This window comes from Simochromis diagramma, unplaced genomic scaffold (assembly GCF_900408965.1).
Source record: "Simochromis diagramma unplaced genomic scaffold, fSimDia1.1 OVJJ01000816.1, whole genome shotgun sequence".
Classification (NCBI taxonomy): Eukaryota; Metazoa; Chordata; class Actinopteri; order Cichliformes; family Cichlidae; genus Simochromis; species Simochromis diagramma.
The window spans coordinates 14,633,175-14,654,563 of NW_024386908.1; the positions used below are offsets into that span (position 1 = coordinate 14,633,175).

Below are 21,389 nucleotides of genomic sequence, written 5' to 3' on the forward strand. Positions count from 1 at the left end.
ATCAGGTGGCCATGAGCCATACCTTAGTTGTGCTGCAGTCACTGTTTCTACTGTTCTTCTTCTTCTTTTGTTCTGCCCCCATCCCCTCACCCCCAAGATGAAGTTTGGCGGGAAGTTTCTTTCTATTAAAAGGGAGTTTTTTCTTCCCACTGTCGCCAAGTGCTTGATCAATAGTGGGTTGTCTGATTGTTGGGGATTTTTAACTTACAACATAAAGTACTATTGCTTTGATTTGGGGCTATATAGATAAAACTGAGCTGTTGCCATTCAAGCTGATACATCAGTGCATGCTTAGTTAAAACATTTTTATTAAGGCTAAACAAAAGAAATCTAGAATTCAAGTCTCTGCTTTAGTGCTTGGTGGTTCCAGTGTCTCGGCTTTTGACAGCACTGGTAATGAACATGAACGTGAAATCCTTTGCAGTAAGATTGAAACCTAAACCATCATAAAGAATATGATGAGGAAGGCATGTTTGTTTTATTGTTGTTGTGTGTCTTTGTAAATTATGTGCAGTTGAATTTTTGCAACTCCCATTTTAAATGTTATTTAGACGAGCAAAAAGAGTGGCAGGCTCAGCACTTCGATGTTATAATTGTGGTATTTATAATATCGTAGAGTTTTTAGTGTCTTATTAATACATGTGCCAGCTGTTGTTCTTTGGCGGTGAGTGAGGTGATGATTAACATGTTCAGAAGTTACACAGTACATGTGCAAGTACATGGATTTGCACACACACACACAAAGCTGCAGTTAACCTTAGAGACACAGCGCTGCCTTCTGTCCGTTCACAAAACACCTGTGTGTAAAGTAAATACACCTGTTGTGTACAAAGAGCTTGGTGTAAGATTGAAGTCGTAGCACATTTTCAGTTTTCCTGTGAAAGCACAGTTTCTGATGGAGCCAGCAGAGCTGAGATTCACAGTCTTTACTGCGTGAGAGTAATAAATAATAATTTTATCTTCGCTCTGTGATGTTAATCTGGGGTTTAAGCAGTGACTGAGTGGCTTTGTTCTGAATTCAGACTGCTGGCCAATTCATCCTGGACCCCAGCTGATGTTTACTCAGGCTGAGCCAGCAGCTGCTCACACGATCTGCGTCAACTCAGTCATCTGACAAGGCGTGCACGCTGCCTCTGACATGCATCTGTCACAGCAGCAAAAGAAAAAAAAATCTAACTGATTCTGCTTCCTCTTTCTTTTTCTCCTCGTTTCCAGCATCTGCCTGGCTGCCCAGCATCGCCACAATGAATGAAAGTCGAAGGGAAGCACTGGCGGCGGCCGCCCCCGCGCCCACCACCGCCTCCTCCTCCACGGCTGGCTCCAACACCACCAACATGGCCGGCCCGGGCACAGGCGAGAAGGATGAAGCCTTCTCCAAGCTGAAGGACAAGTTCATGAATGAGCTGAACAAAATTCCATGTGAGTGTGTCTTTCTTTTCTCCATTCTGGCAGTGGGACAACTTGAGAGCTAAAGCATCAAGTGTATTTTATTTAATATATCTCTGGTTTCTGGTGTTAATTATACAGAATTACCCATTTTAAAACAGTCTTAGCCCTTATAAGATGCTTTTATAAGGTGTTATTGTTGATAACTGCTACATTTCTTGGGGTTTCTTGGAACCTTTCTGATGTCATTTTAATATGAACCTCAAACTTCTGATTATGTACGAGGGGTTTGCAGACATGCAAAGGCGCCATTTGTGTCATATAATAATAAATATAAACTTTATTTATATAGCAACTTTCAAAATCAGAGTTACAGTGTTTCTCAACATTAAAAAGAGATTAAAATTAAATAAAATGAGCTATAGGAACACCAGAGATTAAAGTGAGGAATGTTTGAAATTTAAAATGGAAAACAACTTTATTAAAAGCAAATATATATTTAACTTAAATAAAAATGATCACGAAAAAAATGATAACATAGAAATAACTCAAAGTAGGGGACAGAAAAGGACTAATTGTAAAAATAAGTAAATAGTATTTGCATAGCAATTTTTTTACTCAAGTTAAGCACTCAAAGCCTCATTCACTAATTTACACATATTCATATAAATGTTTTTTCCCCTTTTCAACCTAATATTCATTGACTCACACTGTGATGGACGCATCAGGGGCATCTCAGGGTTAAGCGTCTTCCTCAAGGACACTTCAACATGTAGTATGGAGGAGCCAGTCGTCGAACTCGCAACCTTTCAGTTGATAAACAGCCCACTCTACCCTCTTGAGCCACAACCGTCCCCATGTCTTTAAAATGGACTTGAAAGATGACAGCAAGCTCACCAAAATATACATGCATATATCTTTAAAAGAGGTAAACGTTCTTTCGTATAAAATTATGAATCAAAGTCTCCAAGATTGAGCAACTGAATTGACCTGCTTATTCAGGCTGAAGTCGTTATCACAAATGATGCTGAGTTTTCTTTTGTTTTTTTAAATATTGACCCAACGTTAAAGATGAGGACCTCGGGTCTGTTGTAGTGAGTCTGATAAATGCATCAAGCCACATAATGATTATGGTCATCTTATCCACATTTATCTGCAGGAAATTCTGTGGCACCAACCATTTAAAATCTTGGATTCAGTCGTTCAGTGCATTAAGTTCAGGACTGTCAAAGAGATACTTTCTGTCGTCCACATACGAGTGAAAACTCACAGTATGACTGTGGATGTCATGCTTCAGGGCTAACAGGTACAAACAGAACAGAAGAGGTCTAAGGACAGACCCCTGAGGTACTCCAGAGGTCATCCTCATAGATTACTATTACGTGCCAGTGACATCACTAAAACACCTACCTGTAAGTAAGAATAAACCTTAACTAGAAAAGCCTGAAAACCCACCACTAAAACAAGTGTAAGGTTGCAAGTACAACCTTACCTTAGTTTGCATTTTGTACACCATGGTAGATCATTTCAGCAGTTCTGTTGTAACTAATAAAAGGATGTCCAAAAACAAAAAAAAAGAAATGTTGTAAACAGGCTTCCACCTGTTGGAAATTCCAGCAGATGTTCATTAAGGACATCAAGCAGATGGTCGCACCTCATGATGTTGCAAACGTCAGTGAAAGTTTTCTTTTTGGAAATATTTTTCAACCATAACACAAGATTTTAAATGGGCAATTAAACAACCGTCAATCAGTGAAAAACGAAGTTCTGTGTTGTGACACTAAATGTGTCTTCTTAAAGCACTGGGTTTAATGGATAGATTACTCAAATACTCCTACTGTTAGAATTACTGACTCCTACATGCGATGCGCAATTTCTGTCAGAAATGACAGATGCCATAAGAAGTAACAAATTGTCCTAACGGCAATCTGTATCGATAAAATAGTATAAAAAATTTTTTGTAAAAAACACAATAAGTAAAATTCTGTTTTCGCAGTTAGTACCTATAATGACTTTTATTGTTTAAAATACAAACATCTGAGTGCATTCAGTAAGACTGTGCTGTAAGCATGACTAAAAAGTGATTCAGCAGTGGTTGTGAGTGAGCATTTGCTGGTGACGCACAAAAAGCAGCCAGTGTCACTGATGACCTTGACGACAACTTCAAGTGAACCAGGCGGCCTGATTATTTACTTATTCATTTGTTTTTGTGGTGCTTCTGAGTCAAAGTACTAACAACAGCATTTAACATTTAACACTGAATTGCCCAAAAAGTAGAAAGGCATAATCAAATTTGAAGAGTGGAATAAACATCTGGCAACAATAATTCAAGCGTTTGACACGATGCATCACCAAATTATGCGTAGCAGCCTTTATTATTTGCGGTTAGAGTTTCTGCTTTTCTGCCTCAATAGAGCATTCAGGCAGAACTCTATTTCTTTCTACGTAATACCTCCTTCTCTTCTTCTTTTATCACCAAACCTCTTCTTTTACATTTAAATGTGTTTTCTTTTTCTTATTTTCCTGGAAAATTTTGGAGCATAAAGTTTTAGGGAAACAGTTATCATTGTGTTTCATTCTCTGATCGTGTTTGCATTCAGAAGAAATCTATATATAGACATATCCACGGGCTCACGTGGAAGTAATATCCTCTTCTTTGGAAGAGAAGCCCTGCTTCATCACCACCGACACAAACGGGAGTAGTCATATTCCCACATTGCAGAGATTTAATAGTGCATGAAAAATGTCACCTTCTACGGAGGAACATTTATTTGTTAAAGGCAGCATATTTGTGTGAAAAAATAATAAAAGCTATAATTTATATTCAAATATTTCTCATGGCTAAAACTACAGAGGATTTAGCTCCATGTGGGCTTAAATGAGACGCTGATGCAAAATGAAAACACATTTGTGGTGCGGCGGGTGAATGATTGGGATCAACGCTATTCAGTGTTGCGATTGGCTGAGGTTTATATCTCCCCTGGCTCGGCTTTAAATGTCTGTCACCGAAACCCACTGCAGTTCCAACACAACTGAAGCCTGACAGCTTCCTCATGTCTCATTAGGTTGTGGAGCAGATAACTCGTATTCATATCATTTTTAAATTTTGTACTTTGAAGAAGTAAATTATACCAACTTTGGTTTACCTCAGGCAAAATGAAAAGTTCACCAAAATCAGACCAGGGTCTTACTGCTGTTTTTTCTCAACTCCAGTCAAAAGCAGTGAAGGTATTTTTCTCTCTCTGTGGAATATCGATACTGTCTGGAAAAAGCCGGCTTGCTGCGTGCTCAGCACAGCCTCAGTACTGTGGCTTCAGAAGATCTTCTTTGGGGATTATAGCCCAGTGTAAGACCTGCATGCTTTTAATAAAGGTGGTCACGTGGTAATAATGGTCTCACTGGCCGAACATGTTGAATTCTCTGTGGCAACAATATTGTCTTGGCCCATCTCTTTAAGCAAAATCTTTGTAAATGTTTGTGAATTTAAGCAATTTTTTAAAGATATTTACAGCATGTTTTAAGATAATATTGTTTCAATGTATTTATTGTTACTCAATTAATCTGCTAACTCAGTAGTCTGTCTTCAGATTGGTTGTTTTGTTTGATCAGAAGAAGAAGAAGCAATAAAATAAAATGTAAAACCAAGAAAAGATTCAAATCCTGCCACAACCTTTATTTTTCCTGGATAAACATACTAAATACCATGACAAATGAATAATAAAGTAGAGTGGCAAACATCTGATTAAACTTTACCTGCTGCTGGTATATTTTTTAGAATCAAGTAGCTTAATTACTTTTTCATCTTTTTTTACTATTAGCTGTTCATTTTACACTTAAATTCAGTAAATGAAGAAGACACATGTATTGTTTATCAATGCCTTTTTCAACCCCTATTGACAAGCCTGCCCCCTTTCCCTTTCATCCAGACTGATGTGCAAGTGTACCCATTCGTCAGGCCGCCACCACCACACAATTGGCCTTTGTGTTAAGGCCCAAAAGTTGGGTGTTGCTTAGTGCTCACACAGTGACAGCGTTATCCTGGATAAACCTCCGCCATGGCATTACTTGAGTAAATACATGACGCTGAGTCGTTCAAAAATGATGTTGTTACTCGTGAGCAATCCAGGCCTAGAGTAAATACACTCTCTGTTCTAAAGACGTCAGACACAAATCTAAGAACACACATGAATGTGAGGGTGTTAAAACTGACCGTGATAGCCCAGAGGGAGATTCTTATGTTGAGGACAGGCTTAAAAATCTTGGAAATACACTTGTGAAACATATTTTGGTATATTAATGCATCAGAAAATTGGAACTAGTGGAGGTAAACTGAATGTTTAAAATGTCAATTAGTTTTAAATATTGATTATTGCACTTTTTTAACAAACATTTGAAAAAGTTGGTACGTGCTTTTTCTTAATAATGGTAGAATTTAATGTATTTGTACATTAAATTCTACCATTTGTTAACAAATTGCTGGTTTTTGCAGAATTGCACAGTTCAGACAGATGTTGATTTATTATAGCAGCAGAATACAGAGTTGTGTCTCTGGGCTTTAAACATATCATTCCTGCAAATATCTGACATATAAATTGAGAAGTGGTAACCAGAGATGGGCAGTAACACGTTACGCGTTACTGTAATCCAATTACTTTTTTCAAGTAACGAGTAAAGTAAGGGATTACTATTGCAAAAACGGTAATTAGATTACCACTACTTTCCCGTAGGAACGCTGCGTTACTGCGTTACTAAAACCGTGATTTTTTTTTTTGCGAGAATGTCTCATGACAATGACGCAAGCGAGTGTGATGTTCCTGACAACAGCTGTGTGCAGATCAACAATGGATAATATATCGAGTGCGTGGAAGCGTGGAAGTACTGACCTTACTTGACAAAAACATTAGTGTCCGTTGTGCGTGGGAAGAAAACGTCTTTTTACAGCGAAAAAAACCCTAAACTTCCAAGCAAGCACCGAGTGCGCTACGACGTAGTGGGAAATTCACTGAGAAAGTCGCGGATTCTTCAACTGACCGCGGCACACCTGCACCAGGGTAAACCTCCGCCTACGCCACTCCTGCTTTACAGGTGAAAATAGAGCAACAGGACCGCTGGTCTTTGATTTTATTTATTTTCTGCTGTGTTTCACTTGCATGTATTTGAAAGAGTGAGTGTAAACACACAAAAAAAATTATTTTATGTGCTGGAATGTGCAGAAAATAGGTTTAAATGTTAAACAAATTTCTTCCAGTCAGAGAATGTTGCATATAATTAAATTTTTGCTTGATACATAAAGTTAAAAGATTAAAACTAATAAAACAAGTTTAAAAAAGAGACTTTTTCATTTGATTACATTTTGTATGATGGATTATGCAGAAAAAGTAGAATTGGGCTAAAAGATCTATCGCTTTATTACTTATTCACGTGGTAAATCGTGTTTTTAAAAGTAACTAAGTAATTAATTACTTTTGAAAATAAGTAATCAGTAAAGTAACAGGATTACTTTTTAGGGGAAGTAATCATTAATTAGTTACTGATTACTTTTTTCAAGTAACTTGACCAACACTGGTGGTAACTAAGTTTTTCCCTGGAGCTTACCGGTGGATGGTGGGGGTATTGAAAAACACACAGCAATGCAGGACAGAAGCAGCACTGACATGTCGTATGAGACGTTAACGATTTTAAAAAATCACAGTGATGCTGTAGAAATCTGGGGGGAAAAAACTCGCGTTTTAAATATGATACACTTGGTATTACAGGGTTAAATGGACTGCCAACTTAAGAAGGGATTTACATGTTTAGTTATTAGGATTCTATTATTAGATTTTGATATTATTATTATTGTTCATGGCTGAACTGTTTCCAAAGGCCAAGTGTAACTTTCACCTAAACAGTGCTCATGAACAGCAGAGGACTTCCCATTACTTATCATTCGCAGTAACCCAGAATCGCTGTTTATGCATATTCAAAACACTAGCATCCATTAGAACTACCCTGGCTGCTTGTGCTACACAAGATGATGTTTTTTGTAGATGTTTTCAGCAGCACATGATCAAATAATTGGGCAGTACTCCAGATGTGACAGAACAATCAGCTCACAACATCAATCAGGACAAAATGGGAACATGCAGGGCATTTTCTGGATAGAGAAAATTGTTTTAGCCATTTTGGAGGCATGTAATCAGCATGGTCAGACCAATGAGTCAAAGCTACCACACAGTAATTTAATTTTACTAACCTCCTCAGTTTAAATCTTATATGTCTAGGTGCAGTGCAGCAGTATTAACCAGAACACATGTGTATTGCCAATTGAAGGTACTTTGAATAGCTTTAAGAAAACTAGAATCCGTTGAATAGCTTTGCTGTAGTTTAACTTCCTCCAGTGCAAATAACTCATAGATTGCAAAGCTTTCCTTTCAAAGTACTTTCCCCAGTCCTTTTGCAAAAATAGCCATCTGAGCTACAGTTTTTCCAAATGATCAAGCCTTCACATCCTCATAAATATGAGCACACACGTCCAAACACACATTAAACCACACTCCGACTTCTGATTGAACACAGCAGCTGCCTCCAAGGAACCCAGTGCATTGAATTTCTTAGTAGGTTTTCTAAACACCCAAGCCTCTACTTCCTGATAACAATTAACCTCTGAACACAGAGGCTGTTTGATCCATGGCTGCTGGCTCCACCAGCTATTAGTCCAAATAACACAGACAAGCGACTGACATTTCAGGAAAATTAATAATAAAGATCATATTTTTTCTTTTCTTTTATTCTCCTTTTAGACAGTCTTAATTTCATCTAAAAACACTTACATTGTTAGCAGGTACAAAAAATCAAGATGTCTTATTTAACATTTCCCTGGTTACCATAAGAATAATATAATATTTTAGTGTCTTTGTTTTTCAGTAAAAAGTAACTGTAAGGCGCTGTGTAAATACAACTGTGTTGAACTGAAGAGCTTGTGCACTCTCTCGAGCTGACTCTTTGACTAAAAGCCTTCTGTGATAGCACAACTTTGTCTCTATGTTTGAGCCTAATAGAGAAAAGTGTCATAAAGCTCATGGCTGCAGCTAAAAGACTACAAGACTGAAATATATCATGCTATAATCTGATAGGAGGCTAAAGAAAATGTTTTAAACTGTCTCAACTTCTTTGACTCCGTGGCAGCTCACATTCAACAGACAGCAGAGTTTATTAAAGGGGATTACGGTGGTGGATCAGTGGAGCTATTCATCTCTGCCTCCCTACTGCTCTGGCAACAATCATCGCTGCCTACTCTCTGCCCTCGCTTTACAAAAGTTTGCCCATCAGGGCTGGTCCAACCACAGCCTGATCAGTGCTCAACCACCAGCAGCCTCTTTCTCTGAGAACATCAGCTCTCTGGGAAACAGATCCTCTGTATTCTCACATATGCACATATCTGAGAAAGTTTCTGCATCATTACCCCGAGAGATCAAGGTAGTGATGAGGGCGACATTTAGAGCTCAAATGTATTTTATGAGTCTCTGTGCTGAAGCTTTGTTGCTATGAAAGGCAATTAAACATTCACAAACCCTCACTCAAATGGTGATTTTTTATTTTAGTAGCACTCAGTAACCACAGCTCCAATGCCATTTTGATGAGAATATAATGCTGAATTAATAGCATTGGACATGTTCTCAAAGTTACTGAATCCTAACAAAATCTGAACTGATCAGGTGTCACATCAAGACCACCTGCCTAATATTGTGTTGGTCTTTCCTTTTCTGCCAAAGCAGTCCTGACCCGTAAAGGCTCCACTAGACATTTGAAGTTGTGCTGTGGTATCTAGCATCAAGATGTTAGCAACAGATGCGTTAAGTCCTGTAAGTTGTGAGGTGAGGCCTCCATAGACCAAACGTGTTTGTCCAGCACATCCCACAGATGCTTGATTGGATTGAGATCTTTGGTGCCCAAGTCAACACCTCAAACTCCTTAATAATAACCTTTCCATGAAAGGGTGTCCGTGGTCTGTGAAATGGCTTAGGTAGGTGGTACACGTCAAAGTAACATCCACGTGGATGGAAGGACCCAAGGTTTCCCAGAAAAATATTGCCCAAAGTGTCATACCGCCTCTGCTGGCTTGACGTCTTCCCATAGTGCATCCTGGTGCCAGGTGTTCACCAGGAAAACAGGGCACATGCACCCTGCAATCCATTGGATGTTAAAGAAAATGCGATTCATCACCACCTTCATCACATCAAAAGCAGCTAGCATGTCTTCCCTCTTGTTCTGATTGTTCCTGATTTCATCTGTTCTTCCCTCAAATGGTGAAACAGGTTTGTTGTTTCAGCTGTTTTCTTACCTGTTTAGCAAAGTAGCTCCTGTTTCATTATGTAAGCTGATATGCAACTCTCACTCTCAGACATGCCTGGGCTTATCTTGTTATTGTGTGTGCTGGCAAATGCTATATCTTTGATATCAGGATATGTGCTGACAATATGACAACCTTCAAAAATAGTTTCATAAGATACCTGAGGGACCAATCCTGCCAACTGGTGGGGTTCAGCTTGTTCTGGGGTTTGGCAGAAATAAGGAAAGCCAAAGACATCTAGAGTCATCAAATAATTCTGAAGAGTAAACAATGATAGTCTGGCACCCATCAATGCTTGTTTTATGTTAGTGGATCAGAATTTTCTTGTAGAAAACTGAATAAAAGGCAGGAAAGAAAAGCATTTCCTAATTTGACCAAATTACAAAGATGTAGACTTGCTGATTTTAAATTAAATCGCATATAAAGGTACTCTGAGTGCAGGGTTCATTTTAATCAGCTTCCACCTATTGCATAGGGAGTCATTGTTGCAGAACGCTGGATGATGCTCCCTGCTGCAGATGTATTGTTTCCTTAAACGAGCCACAGCGGGGAAAAGGGCATGGACTCGTAGGCATAACAAGATATAATACCAAGGTTAATTGACCAACAGGGTCCTGTCTTATTGGATTAGTGTGGTTATAACACAGATGCAATATAAAACTCGCATACACACCCCACCCTTTTAAATCTATCCTCCAGCTCTGTCCATTTGTGAAGCTTCTCTCTCTAATGTAAAGTGCTTTGTATTTCCAAGGAGCAAAGAGACGAATTCAACAGAAGCCCTTTTAATTATAGAATGAGCCAGAACAGAGACATCATAGCATCTTTATCTTTACTACAGCAAAGGAAACGTGAGGGTGAAAATGGCATCTATAAATGGCATCTATAATTTGAAAAACAAAACAAGTTGTAATAAATAATCATTCTTAATAATTTTTTAAATATTCTCAAACTTTCATGGTCAGTGTTTATAGTTTCTGTTCCTGTGTTTCTGATGTTTTTTCTTTGTCTTCTGTGCACCGCTGTGTCTCCTTCCTTGTATTTCTGTCTTCCAGTCTCATGTCAGTCTCTAGTCACTTCCTATTTTATTTTGCTAATTAATTTTTTGTATGTCATTGGGTTCTTTGTTTCTCCATGGAGAATCCACTGGATTAGTAACATTACTGGATTTTAACGTAGTATCTCTGATGAGATTTTGTTCCCCCCTTTAGTTTAGTCTTCACAATATTATTTTGGAAATTGACTGGATGCTCCATAATTTAACTGATTTAACATAATATAACTTCCCATCATTCTCATCTGCTCTGTGGACCTTGATGTGGACTCTAAAAATATTGCATATTTTTAGGTGATGTGGAGCACTTCTGGTGTAATCACAAGCACTGACTAGAGTGTTTACTTCGGCCTAATGGTTTCAGCCTATACTTTGCCTCCTTGCAGTTCCTCATACATACAAATAGCCCATAGTCTATGGACCCTACTTCCATAACCTGTGGGGTTCTGCAAGGTCTAGTCCTAGGTCCTGTATTATTTTCTTTCTACATTCTTCCTTCACTTGGTAGCATTTGATCTTTTAATAACATTTCTTATCATTTTTATGCATCATTTTTTAGACCTCACCATCTGTCCAACCTAGATGACTGTTTATCCCAAATTATTAACAGTCTCTCCAATAATTATCTTGCGTTAAATTCCAACAAGACTGAGGTGACGATTATAGCTCCTCCTGAACTAGATCCAAATATCAGCTAAACGTTTGCTTCCTTCTGTTCATCTGTTATATAAAGCATTCATAATCTTGGTGTAATATTTGTTTCTTTTCTTAGCTTTGACTCTCATCAAAAATATATTTTACATTACTGTTTCTTTTTAACGAAGCTTTTGTTGAGATTTGTGATGATAGTTTTGTATTGCTATTGACTGCATTTTAATTTTATATTTTTTTTTTGTGATTACTGCTCATTTTTATTTTGATTGTGCAGTGGTTTGAAACTACACATCTGTGAAAAGTGCTTTTTAAATACTGATTTGTTATTTGTCTGCCTTTGTTTTTTTCCCCTGTTTTTTCTCGTTGTTTTGTTTTGTTTTTTATTTTTTTTATTTTGAACAACTTCTTTAGTTTGATGTGCTTTTGTGTCACTTTCAAAACGTACATTTACTTTTTGTAGCCATGGCTCTGATAGGACTAGCATTATTGCAACACAACATTAAAGAAGATCCTGTGCCTTGAATGCACAGGCAGCATAGAAAAAAAATATTTACAAATCAGTCCATTAACCTTTAATTGTCTTTATTTGTAGACTGACTACAATGGTTTTTCATGATTCAAAATCACACACTGGACGGCACAGTTCCTCAGTTCATATGCAGACTGCTTCTTCTGCTCCTTTTAGTCACTTTTCTTCTAATTGGCTCTCCTTCATAAGCAACAGGTTTGAACAGAAGGTGGGTGGGGCTTCTGTGCCAGTGTGGCCAAACTGGGGACATTCATTTTAACCGATATCATACAGACAGACAGAGCCTGTCTGGAAGTTTTGACTTACAGGAATTACTTGTGCATATGCTGACATTTACATTTGAAACTGTGGCTATGTTTACAGTATATGCAAATGCATATGAAAGAAAATAAGAAAAAGCACTTAAGCCCTAAAACATACAGTTAGAATGCATTAGCTAAAGGCATTTACAGAAAGTTGATATGCATTTTTCTTTTCTCATGAGGCTCTATTGATGCTATTCACTGTAGCAAACCACCACATACTGTCAGAATGACTCACAGTCCTGCAGTAGTGTATACTCCTTTCTATGGAGTCAGTTTTAGAACACCTACAGTGTGTGTAAATGTCAGCCAGTGAAGCATGAGTTTTTCCTTTTATGTTGAGGTTATTGCTCTTTGACTGCAAAAAAATGATCTCTAATAATATCTTCTTAAAACCCAGCATGGTAATGTGTCAGAGAAATCATCAGAATATTTTGAGCTCAAGTTTTGTACCAGATTGTGTTTCACTATTCTAGCAGGATGTAGATCTGTCACTCAGAGCCCTTTGATAGGATTAAACAAATCTCAAAAATGTAACAAAATTTACAATCTGCACATCTTCATTTTCATCTTGTTAATGATTAGAGATGTGAAGGCAGATGTACAAAGATGAACTACATGACTCAGTGTCTAAAGTACTTTGAAGGTGTCTCACTGTTTAGGGCTCTGCTTTACCGGCATGCTGTTCTGTTGACGGAGCTGAAAAGTGATTTCAGCCTTCAGGAACAGCAAACATGGATCTCATCATGCGCAACCCACCCATTAGAGAAACTCCATTTTCCATGCCATGTCGCATGGCGGAACGAGAGATAAGTGTTGGGAGTTGAAGTGTTGAAGTGCGTGTGCTGGCAACACTCCCTCTTGCTCTCTCCCTTTCACTTTCTCGCTCTATTTCTCTCTTGAGAAAAGACACTCACACAATGTAGTTAATTAGGAAATGCTTTTATTGCTTTCTGGGACTCAGGTTCCTTTAATTAAGGAACACAGAAGTGCCTTTCACTGGAAGACGCATGTTTGATGAATAAGATAAGGGCTGGTTCCATGCGTTGATTGGACTGTTAGCGCCTAAATGACATTCCATCAGGCATTTTGAGTGTCGATGAAATGCCAGAATGACAGTAAGCATTTGGAATTGGGGGGGAAAAAAGGTTTTACTCTGTATATATTCAGAGTCTTGCTTCCGTTTGTGGAAAAATCCACATTTTTAGTTTTAGTTATTGTTATCGTTGTGATCTGCCAGCTTGTAATACAGACTTGTCACGTCTCTGACACTTCCATTACAATACTGTCTCCTTAGCTTACTTCCTGTTTGCATTTATACATGGAAGCTAGAAGTACCTGTTCAGATGCTAAAAAATGCCACTATATATTCTAATAAGCTTCTAGCAAACTATAGAGCAGGGGTGGGAAACTCCAGGCCTCAAGGGTCGGTGTCCTGCAGGTTTTAGATATCACCCTGGGTCAACACACCTGAATCAAATGATTAGTTCATTACCAAACTTCTGGAGAACGTCGAGAAATGTTGAGGTGGTAATTTAGCCATTTAAATGAGCTGTGTTGGATCAAGGACACATCTAAAACCTGCAGGACACCGGGCCATGAGGCCTGGAGTTCCCACGGTCCTGCTATAAAGGTACAACTTGCAAAAGATGTTTAATTTCTTTATATTTTGCTTAAAAAAGGGGGAAATAGGTGCAGTGATTTATTGAAACATCTGCAAGCATACATAGAAATACAGTATATAAGGCAAACAGGTGAGTTTGTACAATTCTAACCAGTTTGAAAGTCAATATTTGGCATGATCACATTATGAATGCTTCTCAAAAGACATTCAAAGCTCTTCTTGGGATGTTGGATGTCTTTTTTGTCCATTCTCTATTAAGGTGATCTCACACTGCTTGGATAGCGTTGTTCCAGGGTCCGGGGAGACCAGTCCATGACTGATGGTGATGATGTTTTATTGTTCACTGATTATAGTTTGAAGCAGCAATCAAGCAGCAATTTATCTGGATCTGTTGCCACTTTTTTTCAGCCCAGTTCCATTAATTTGGCATACCTTCTTCCAGTTTCTTGTCTGTGTCTGTTACATGTAGACACAACACTGGTTCCCTTTAGTTAGGTGGCTTTTTTAAGCTTAACAATGATCTATGAATCATTTAAGGGTCTTAACAACCAAACAAAACACACAAAAACCTTTCTTCTGACAAAGGTAAAGTACAAGAAACTGAATGAAAACAAGAAATTCAGTCTGAACTTAAGAAAGCGTGGAGAACTATTCCTCAAGACCACTTTTAAAAATTACAGGAAAGTCTGGCTCCTTGGAGGCAAAGTATTGCTCAAAACCATTGCACTGTACTGTATTTCTCTTGAGATTTAATCATGCAGCATATCATGAAACATAAATGCCGCTGGTCCAGCTTTTCCAATTAGGCAGTCATTACAAAGGTGTGTTTTGGCATAAATGTAATATGAATGTTAAATTTTTAGGGGTAAACAAATCATTTATTCAGGTGTAATTGGAGAATTATTAAACAGCGCTCACTAGATTAAAAATGCTACAATGTGCACTTTTTACCATTGAGTAGTGCCAAATGGCTTAAGTTACTTACACTTTAAGCCCTTAATATAGTACAGTTAAGAGAAAAGTGAACGCAGGATGATTGCTGTGTGATTGGTATATACATACAAATGCTATGATCAATATACTAAGAAGATAAAGTAATCCCCTGATATGGTTAGGGTAAAGATAAAGGCTTAAGGGGTCGATTCAAACAATAATTGGGGCTGGGCTATTAGTCACATTTTTGTAAATTACACTAATAATATTATAAGAAAGAGGAAAGTACCCTTAACTGTGCATAAGCAATGCAAAAAAGATAAATTGTTGGGATATTATATGCATATGTATATATAACAACATTACGTTTGCAGTGGTTGTGGATGCACCATTTAAACTCACTAGGAATACACCAGTCATTGCACATACACATATATAAAGAGAGAGGAGCAATAGAAATAAACTAGACTTTTTAAACAGTGACTAAGATACAGCGAGTTCACACTTACCAGCCAGAAAACTTCATGCACACGTTCACTGAAAGCAGTCATGAGCTGCAAGAATGTGGAACGTGATGCGTGGATTCTGTGTGATCCATTGATTCTTCACAGCGTGCCACAATGCTACCCCCCAGGTCACGGGGAAGTATCCCACTTCTCCCAGTCGGCCAGCTCAGCCATGGTTACTGCCCATAGTTGGGTATTGTGGGCCTCTCAACTGGGTGTGGTTTTCAGAGTATGCTCTCTTCACGAGTGATGTGTAATTAATTCCTTTGAATCTTCTTGCTTCATAAATATAACAAGACTGACAAACTCCCAATAAAAAATCAGCCTTGTGTGTCTAAGGAGTGAGAAAGCGAACACTTCCCGGCTCAAGAGTTTATTCTGTGCACGGTGTCAAGTTTGTAAAGGAAATACTCCTGGTTTTATTTGGCTCATTGTAAACGAGGCCTATCCAGTTTCACCTCCATTACCACGCTGCTCCAAGGCAAGGCCAAAGCTGTAGATCCCGAAGTTATTTTAGAGCATCACTCACTGTTTTTCCTTGGAGGAGAGTGCTTATTGATTTTGTCAAAAGAATCGATTTCTTTCCCTCCTCTCTCCCCTTCTCCCCCCCTCCCCCTTGGACCTCAGCAAAGGAACTGCAGCTGAATGTTGGTGAGCAAAACCCCAGAGAGAGTTTGTAATAGGCTTTTCCGTTTTGATGGGTCATTCTGGAGTTTTTCCAGATAAAGTCTTCAAAGGGCTGACTGATGTTTTCTATTATTTTGTAGGATTTAAGAGAATGGCAAGTATTATATCTGTCTGGTGCCCCCCCTTCCCCCCCAATTCCTTTCTTATATTTGGTTGTATGGATGGGTTTTGTGACCTCTTGGTGGTGTTGAACGCTTAAGGTGTGGAGAACAGCAGCAAGAACAGAACGGGCATCAGTGACAACAGATATGACTTAGGTCAGAGGTTAAGTGGGAGTGGGTTGCAAAGCAGCTTACAGATGTGTAGCAACTGTATTTGTTGTAAAGATGAGCCCATCTGCCCTGATTGCAGCTGAGCTTGGCTTTGTGGCCGGCCTGAATTAACACAGAAAATATGCTCCTTAAACAGTTTGTTATTGCTCAGTGTTAAAATGAGGAGTGGGCTGCCAGGTGTTTGGTATCTGCTGAGTAGAGTCAAGGAGCAGTGATTGTGACAGCTGAACAGGGAAGTCTGTTGTGAGGCTTCTCATTATTTTCATTGCATCTGGGCTGTTGTCCCTCCGGTGCTTAAAAACCGCCCACTTCTCCTTCAATCGTTATGTTTGTGTGGTGTACACTGTATCCCTGTGTGTCCGCACCAGGCAGCGCCAGCTGAGTGCTGGCTATAGTTGAGATAGGTGTCAACGTGTTTGCAGCTGGCTGTCACTGTGCTGTTGAGCCGAGCGTCTGACAGTGTGACAGTGTTGATTGCTGCTTGTCCAATTTCTCCAGACAGGCTTATAGTGCAGGCCAGTAGCATATGGTGGAGTGAAAAGTAACGACTCGTATGTCACCTCAGTGAAAGTGCATTTTGTTTTGTTTTTTGTCATGTTAGGAACCGTTTTAATCATAACTGAACAACAGTAGCTGCACGTGTGCTGTGAAGAAATCACTTTTTCAAAGGGAGTTTTAAGGGACAAACTCGAAACTCTCGATTCCAAACTTTTAACTTGCATAAAGATCATTAGGTGACACTAAATTAATTAAGTTTCTGTTGTTGCTCCTGCTGGTTTTCTTTTGTTATTTTACTCTAATTCTGCTGCCATAATCAGATCTAGGCGATATGTAATCACTAATCAGTGATTAAACTAGTAACTGCCAAGAAGTGCTCATGGAAGTGTGACGTAAAAGTATTATTTTAAATACTTTGCCCAACATGAAACTTTCAAAATAGTCTTGATGAACCATCCAGAAGCACCACTGAGGATCAGAGCTGCTCAAGTGGTGGAAACAGACTCATAAACGACGTCAAATCTCAGTGATTAGATACAAAAAAAATTTGTATCTATTTTACTTCACTACTTTTTTTTAATGATGCATGTAATATTATCATGCTGTTTTTGTGTTTGTCTAGTGCTAACATTTGATCTGAACAGAACAGTGGTGGTTGCTGACTCAAAAACGTGGAAAATCATCATGTTTTTTACACTAATTGGCTACTTTTTGTTATGTTTTTGTATTTTCACACTAACAAGATGCGAAGCAGCATCAACTATATAAAAAATAGGAAAAACAAAAGCAGCAAAATTGAGAATTATTCCTATTCAATGTGTTATTTCTATAGGGACACTTTAGGTAGCACGTTTACACAAACAGATGTTACAGTAGAGGTTACATGTGGGAGGATGAACATCTGCTTTAACTTTATGGATCAGCTTCTGGTTTAAAGTTAATTTACTTCTTAAAACGATTAACACTAACACTGAGCTGTTATTGTTTTATTTAATTCAGCACAGATGCAGTAAATAAGACGTTCCTCTGGTGTGTCGTCAGCCCTGTTCGTGTCTCTAAATTACAATTAAGATCTAATCTAATATCAGGATAAAAATCCCAAATTGTGCAAAAAAGAATCAAACAAGCAATGGCATATGTAATAAAATAAACTTCGTTATTCCTGCTGGTACAAACATTAGGGTCATTGGAACCATTGATGGACTATTATACTGTTTTCACAGTGGGATAGACTAATAATAATAATAATAATAATAATATAGCATTTTTCTTTCTTTCTTTCTTTTTCTTTTGAAAAGGTCAAAATTAGTCCATTGTAAATTTGACTTACAGGTGAAAAAACAACAACAACTTTAAACTAAAAAGGAAGACAGCCTGGTCCAAAAAGTTATTCTCCAGCTTTTTATCTTAAAAATGTTCAGGTTTAATGTAACCACTGAGATTAGGCTCAGCAGGTTTCCCTCGGAGGAAAGTTTCTGTCTAAACCTGCAGTGTTTCTGGGGAAAATTTAAAAAGAAACCCAAAGCCTTAAATCCAAACACAAAAGATCAATTAAATTTTTTAAAGGTAATATGAAAGCTTAGAGCATGAGAACAATGTGAAAGCAAACCCCTCGCCACCCCGTGAACCCGTTTGGTTTTACTGCATCAGTGGATTGTCATGGTCACACCTCTGCTAATGCCTCTCCGGCACACCCTGCCAATTCACCACAGCTCTCGCTCCAAAGCAAGTTCTGTGTTGCCGGTGATTACCGTGAAAGTGTCAGCTGTCTGAGAATCTTTTGTTTAAATGGCAAGTGGAAAATGCCAACATCTGTTACTTCCACTAAATTGGCTGAAGCCGTTCAGTCAGGTCCGATCTTTAGGAGTCTTGACACTTTTTGATGGACTTAGTGCTGATCTGTTGTACCAACTCTGTAGTCACACACGCTTTTCCTGCTTTTATCTCACCTGTAATTTGGTACAATCTCTACTTTTCAGGTCTTTGGTTCAGAGTGTTCACTGAAATGTTTTTCACTTGCCTCCAAGATTCACTCCTACTTCTGAACATCTCTTTGTTGTTTGTCCTTCTCACAGTGCCATCGTGGGCCATCGTCTCGATTGCCTTTGTGGCCATCATCCTGGTGTTAGCTTGCTGCTTCTGTGTCTGCAAAAAATGGATATTCAAGAAGAAAAACAAAAAGAAGGGGAAAGACAAGGGCAAAAATGCCATCAACATGAAGGACGTCATAGATGGGGCCAAAACCGAGGTAACGACTTTTTTAACTTTTGTTATTAAAATTCTGAAAAATTACCATCCCCACAATCCTAATTGAATAGGAAGCTTAATGCCAAAATATTCGATTCATAAATCCTGTTTGAAACGAATAAATCCAGTAATGTTTACTGTTTCATGTTTTTTGCTGTGTTTGAAATATATTTTTTTTTTTCTTACAATTTTAGGAAATCTGATTCTGTATGATTACAAATTAGTTCACCAAATTGATTTGTTAAGAGAACATTTTCAACTATATACACAGTTTCCACGTAACATCATAGTATCATAGTAGCGCCCACCTGGATGGCAAAACAAGACTTTTTTCCCTGCTGTCTTCTAGCTGTTTCCACCCAAATATAAGTTTTTTTGTTTTTATTGGATGCAGGAGTGACTCAGTTTGTTTACAGGGGCTAGAAAAGCTAACAGTATAACACGGATTCCAACCACATTCAATCCTTCTTGTCCAGCAGGTTGTGCCTTTTAAACATAGTACGCTAAATTTCCAGTGATATATTTTAATCTTGAGCTCTACTGCCATAGCTTGGCATGATTTACATTTAAGAATAATCCTTCTTTAACCAATGTTAACAGTTAGGGATGTGTTCCTGACATCCCCTTCCTGTCTTTAGTCACTATACAGAGCTAGGAGTAGAAGGAAACTGTCTGAAACGGAGGCCATAGGGATTACGTGTATATATTATGACCTGGTTTAGTAACACTCACTATAGTTTTGCCAATGAAGCAATAAATTCTATTCTATTCTTTCAATAATAATAATAATAATAATAATGACAACATCGGAGAGCTCACGGTGCTTTATATCGTGAGGTAAAGACTCTACAATGACACAGTGATTTTCACCTCTCAAGCTATTTTTTTTACGTCCAGCAAGTCCACCAGGGCCCTGTTACATAAATTTTGTGTGAATTTACCTGAGAAGTATTTAACAGCTACACCTGTGTCTAATTAAACAGCCTTTAAGCTGACTCGAAAGAAGTAAAACAGAGAGTGTTCGCAACTGAGTATAAACCAGCCTTCGAACAGCAGAACAGTTTGCCCCTCTACATCAAAAATCTAAACACGGCAGTCTAAGGAGAAGGACTCTCCTTACGATAGATTTAAACCATTGCCACTGTTTTTAGCAACTATTTGTGGCTTAAAACTGATGGAATATAGACATTTTATGCTGCAGTTCTTTGGATTTTCCAGTGTTTTGCCATCCAGGACTGTGCAGCAGTTACGTGACTAATAACAGTGAATAGCTCTCAATAAGTTGCATTTTTTGGTGCAAGAGCTGCTACTGTACCACATATATTTTCTGTGTGTTATGTGTTTATTGCAGCCAAAGAGTTGCATTCAGCCTTTTTTGTTTTTTACTAAAGGAAATTAAAGTCACTTAAGGTGGCTTCAGATTTAAGAGAACCTTTCAGTCTCTTTTGTTTCTCCTGCTTATAATTTTTGTGCTTTTCATTCATTCTTTGAATATTTTTTATGGTTTTGGTCATATGAGGACCTGCTCACTTGTTGAAGAGTGTGAGTAACGTTTGCTGTGTAATGAAGTGGTATCCACCCAGAGAAATGACGTCACCAAATGATACACAAATGGCGAAACTCTTACTTTTCAACTGCACAGAATGAGGAAACGGTGACACGCTGACACTTGATATGGAGTTAGCACACTAATTGCACCAGCAGAGCGTCGTTTCACTGCCGTCCTTGGTGGAATCGTGCACACAGTGTGTTTAATTTGCTGCAACACCCTTGCTGTCGGACCCACGTAGACGGAAACCACTGACATTGTTTTCTTAGTTCATTTGACTGACTTCTTTTTTGAAAAAGAGCTAATTATAACTTAAATGTTAAGGAGTCTTTTATTTTCTTAGATAATAGTGAAGTGCGGGAAACTTTATTAACCACCAAGGTCATTCAATCCGACGCAGTGCTGCAGCATGTTAGATTACAAGAGTTTTCATTAATGTCCAATAGTCTTCCCGTCTTTGCACCATCCAGCTTTTAAAATTATAACTAAAGAGGCTTTAATCAAAATAAAAGACATCAGTTACTGGACACCCTAATAGCTAATCTCTGAGATTGGTGAATCTGCCACTTTCGAGGCAGGCGGTCATTTCTCCTGGTGTGCCCAGACTCTGGTGTGTTAACTCCTGTGTGTGGTTGTTTTAATTTGTGTTTCTTCCTTCTATGTCCTCCTTATCTGTGTTGTGTCTGATGACTGTTCGGGATGGTCACTGGCGGTAGGTTCCTAATTGCTGTTGGATCTTCTTAAGCCTGCTGCTCTGACGTTTTTTTTGTAGCCTCTTGAAAACAACTACTACTCCCATAGAACCAAATATATGTA

The 21,389-nt window shown here is 38.3% G+C and overlaps 1 protein-coding gene across 6 annotated transcripts in view; it reads left to right on the forward strand.

Annotated features, from left to right (window-relative positions):
• The window catches only part of syt1a (synaptotagmin Ia), a 204,327-nt gene that overhangs the window by 146,043 nt on the left and 36,895 nt on the right, over positions 1-21,389 (forward strand). For all 6 annotated transcript variants that reach the window (XM_040035630.1, XM_040035636.1, XM_040035632.1 and 3 more), the window contains 2 exons: positions 1,216-1,419; positions 18,853-19,025. In XM_040035630.1, the coding sequence (XP_039891564.1) occupies positions 1,245-1,419; positions 18,853-19,025 (348 nt within the window). In that variant the 5' untranslated portion in view covers positions 1,216-1,244. The remainder of the gene's footprint in view (positions 1-1,215; positions 1,420-18,852; positions 19,026-21,389) is intronic.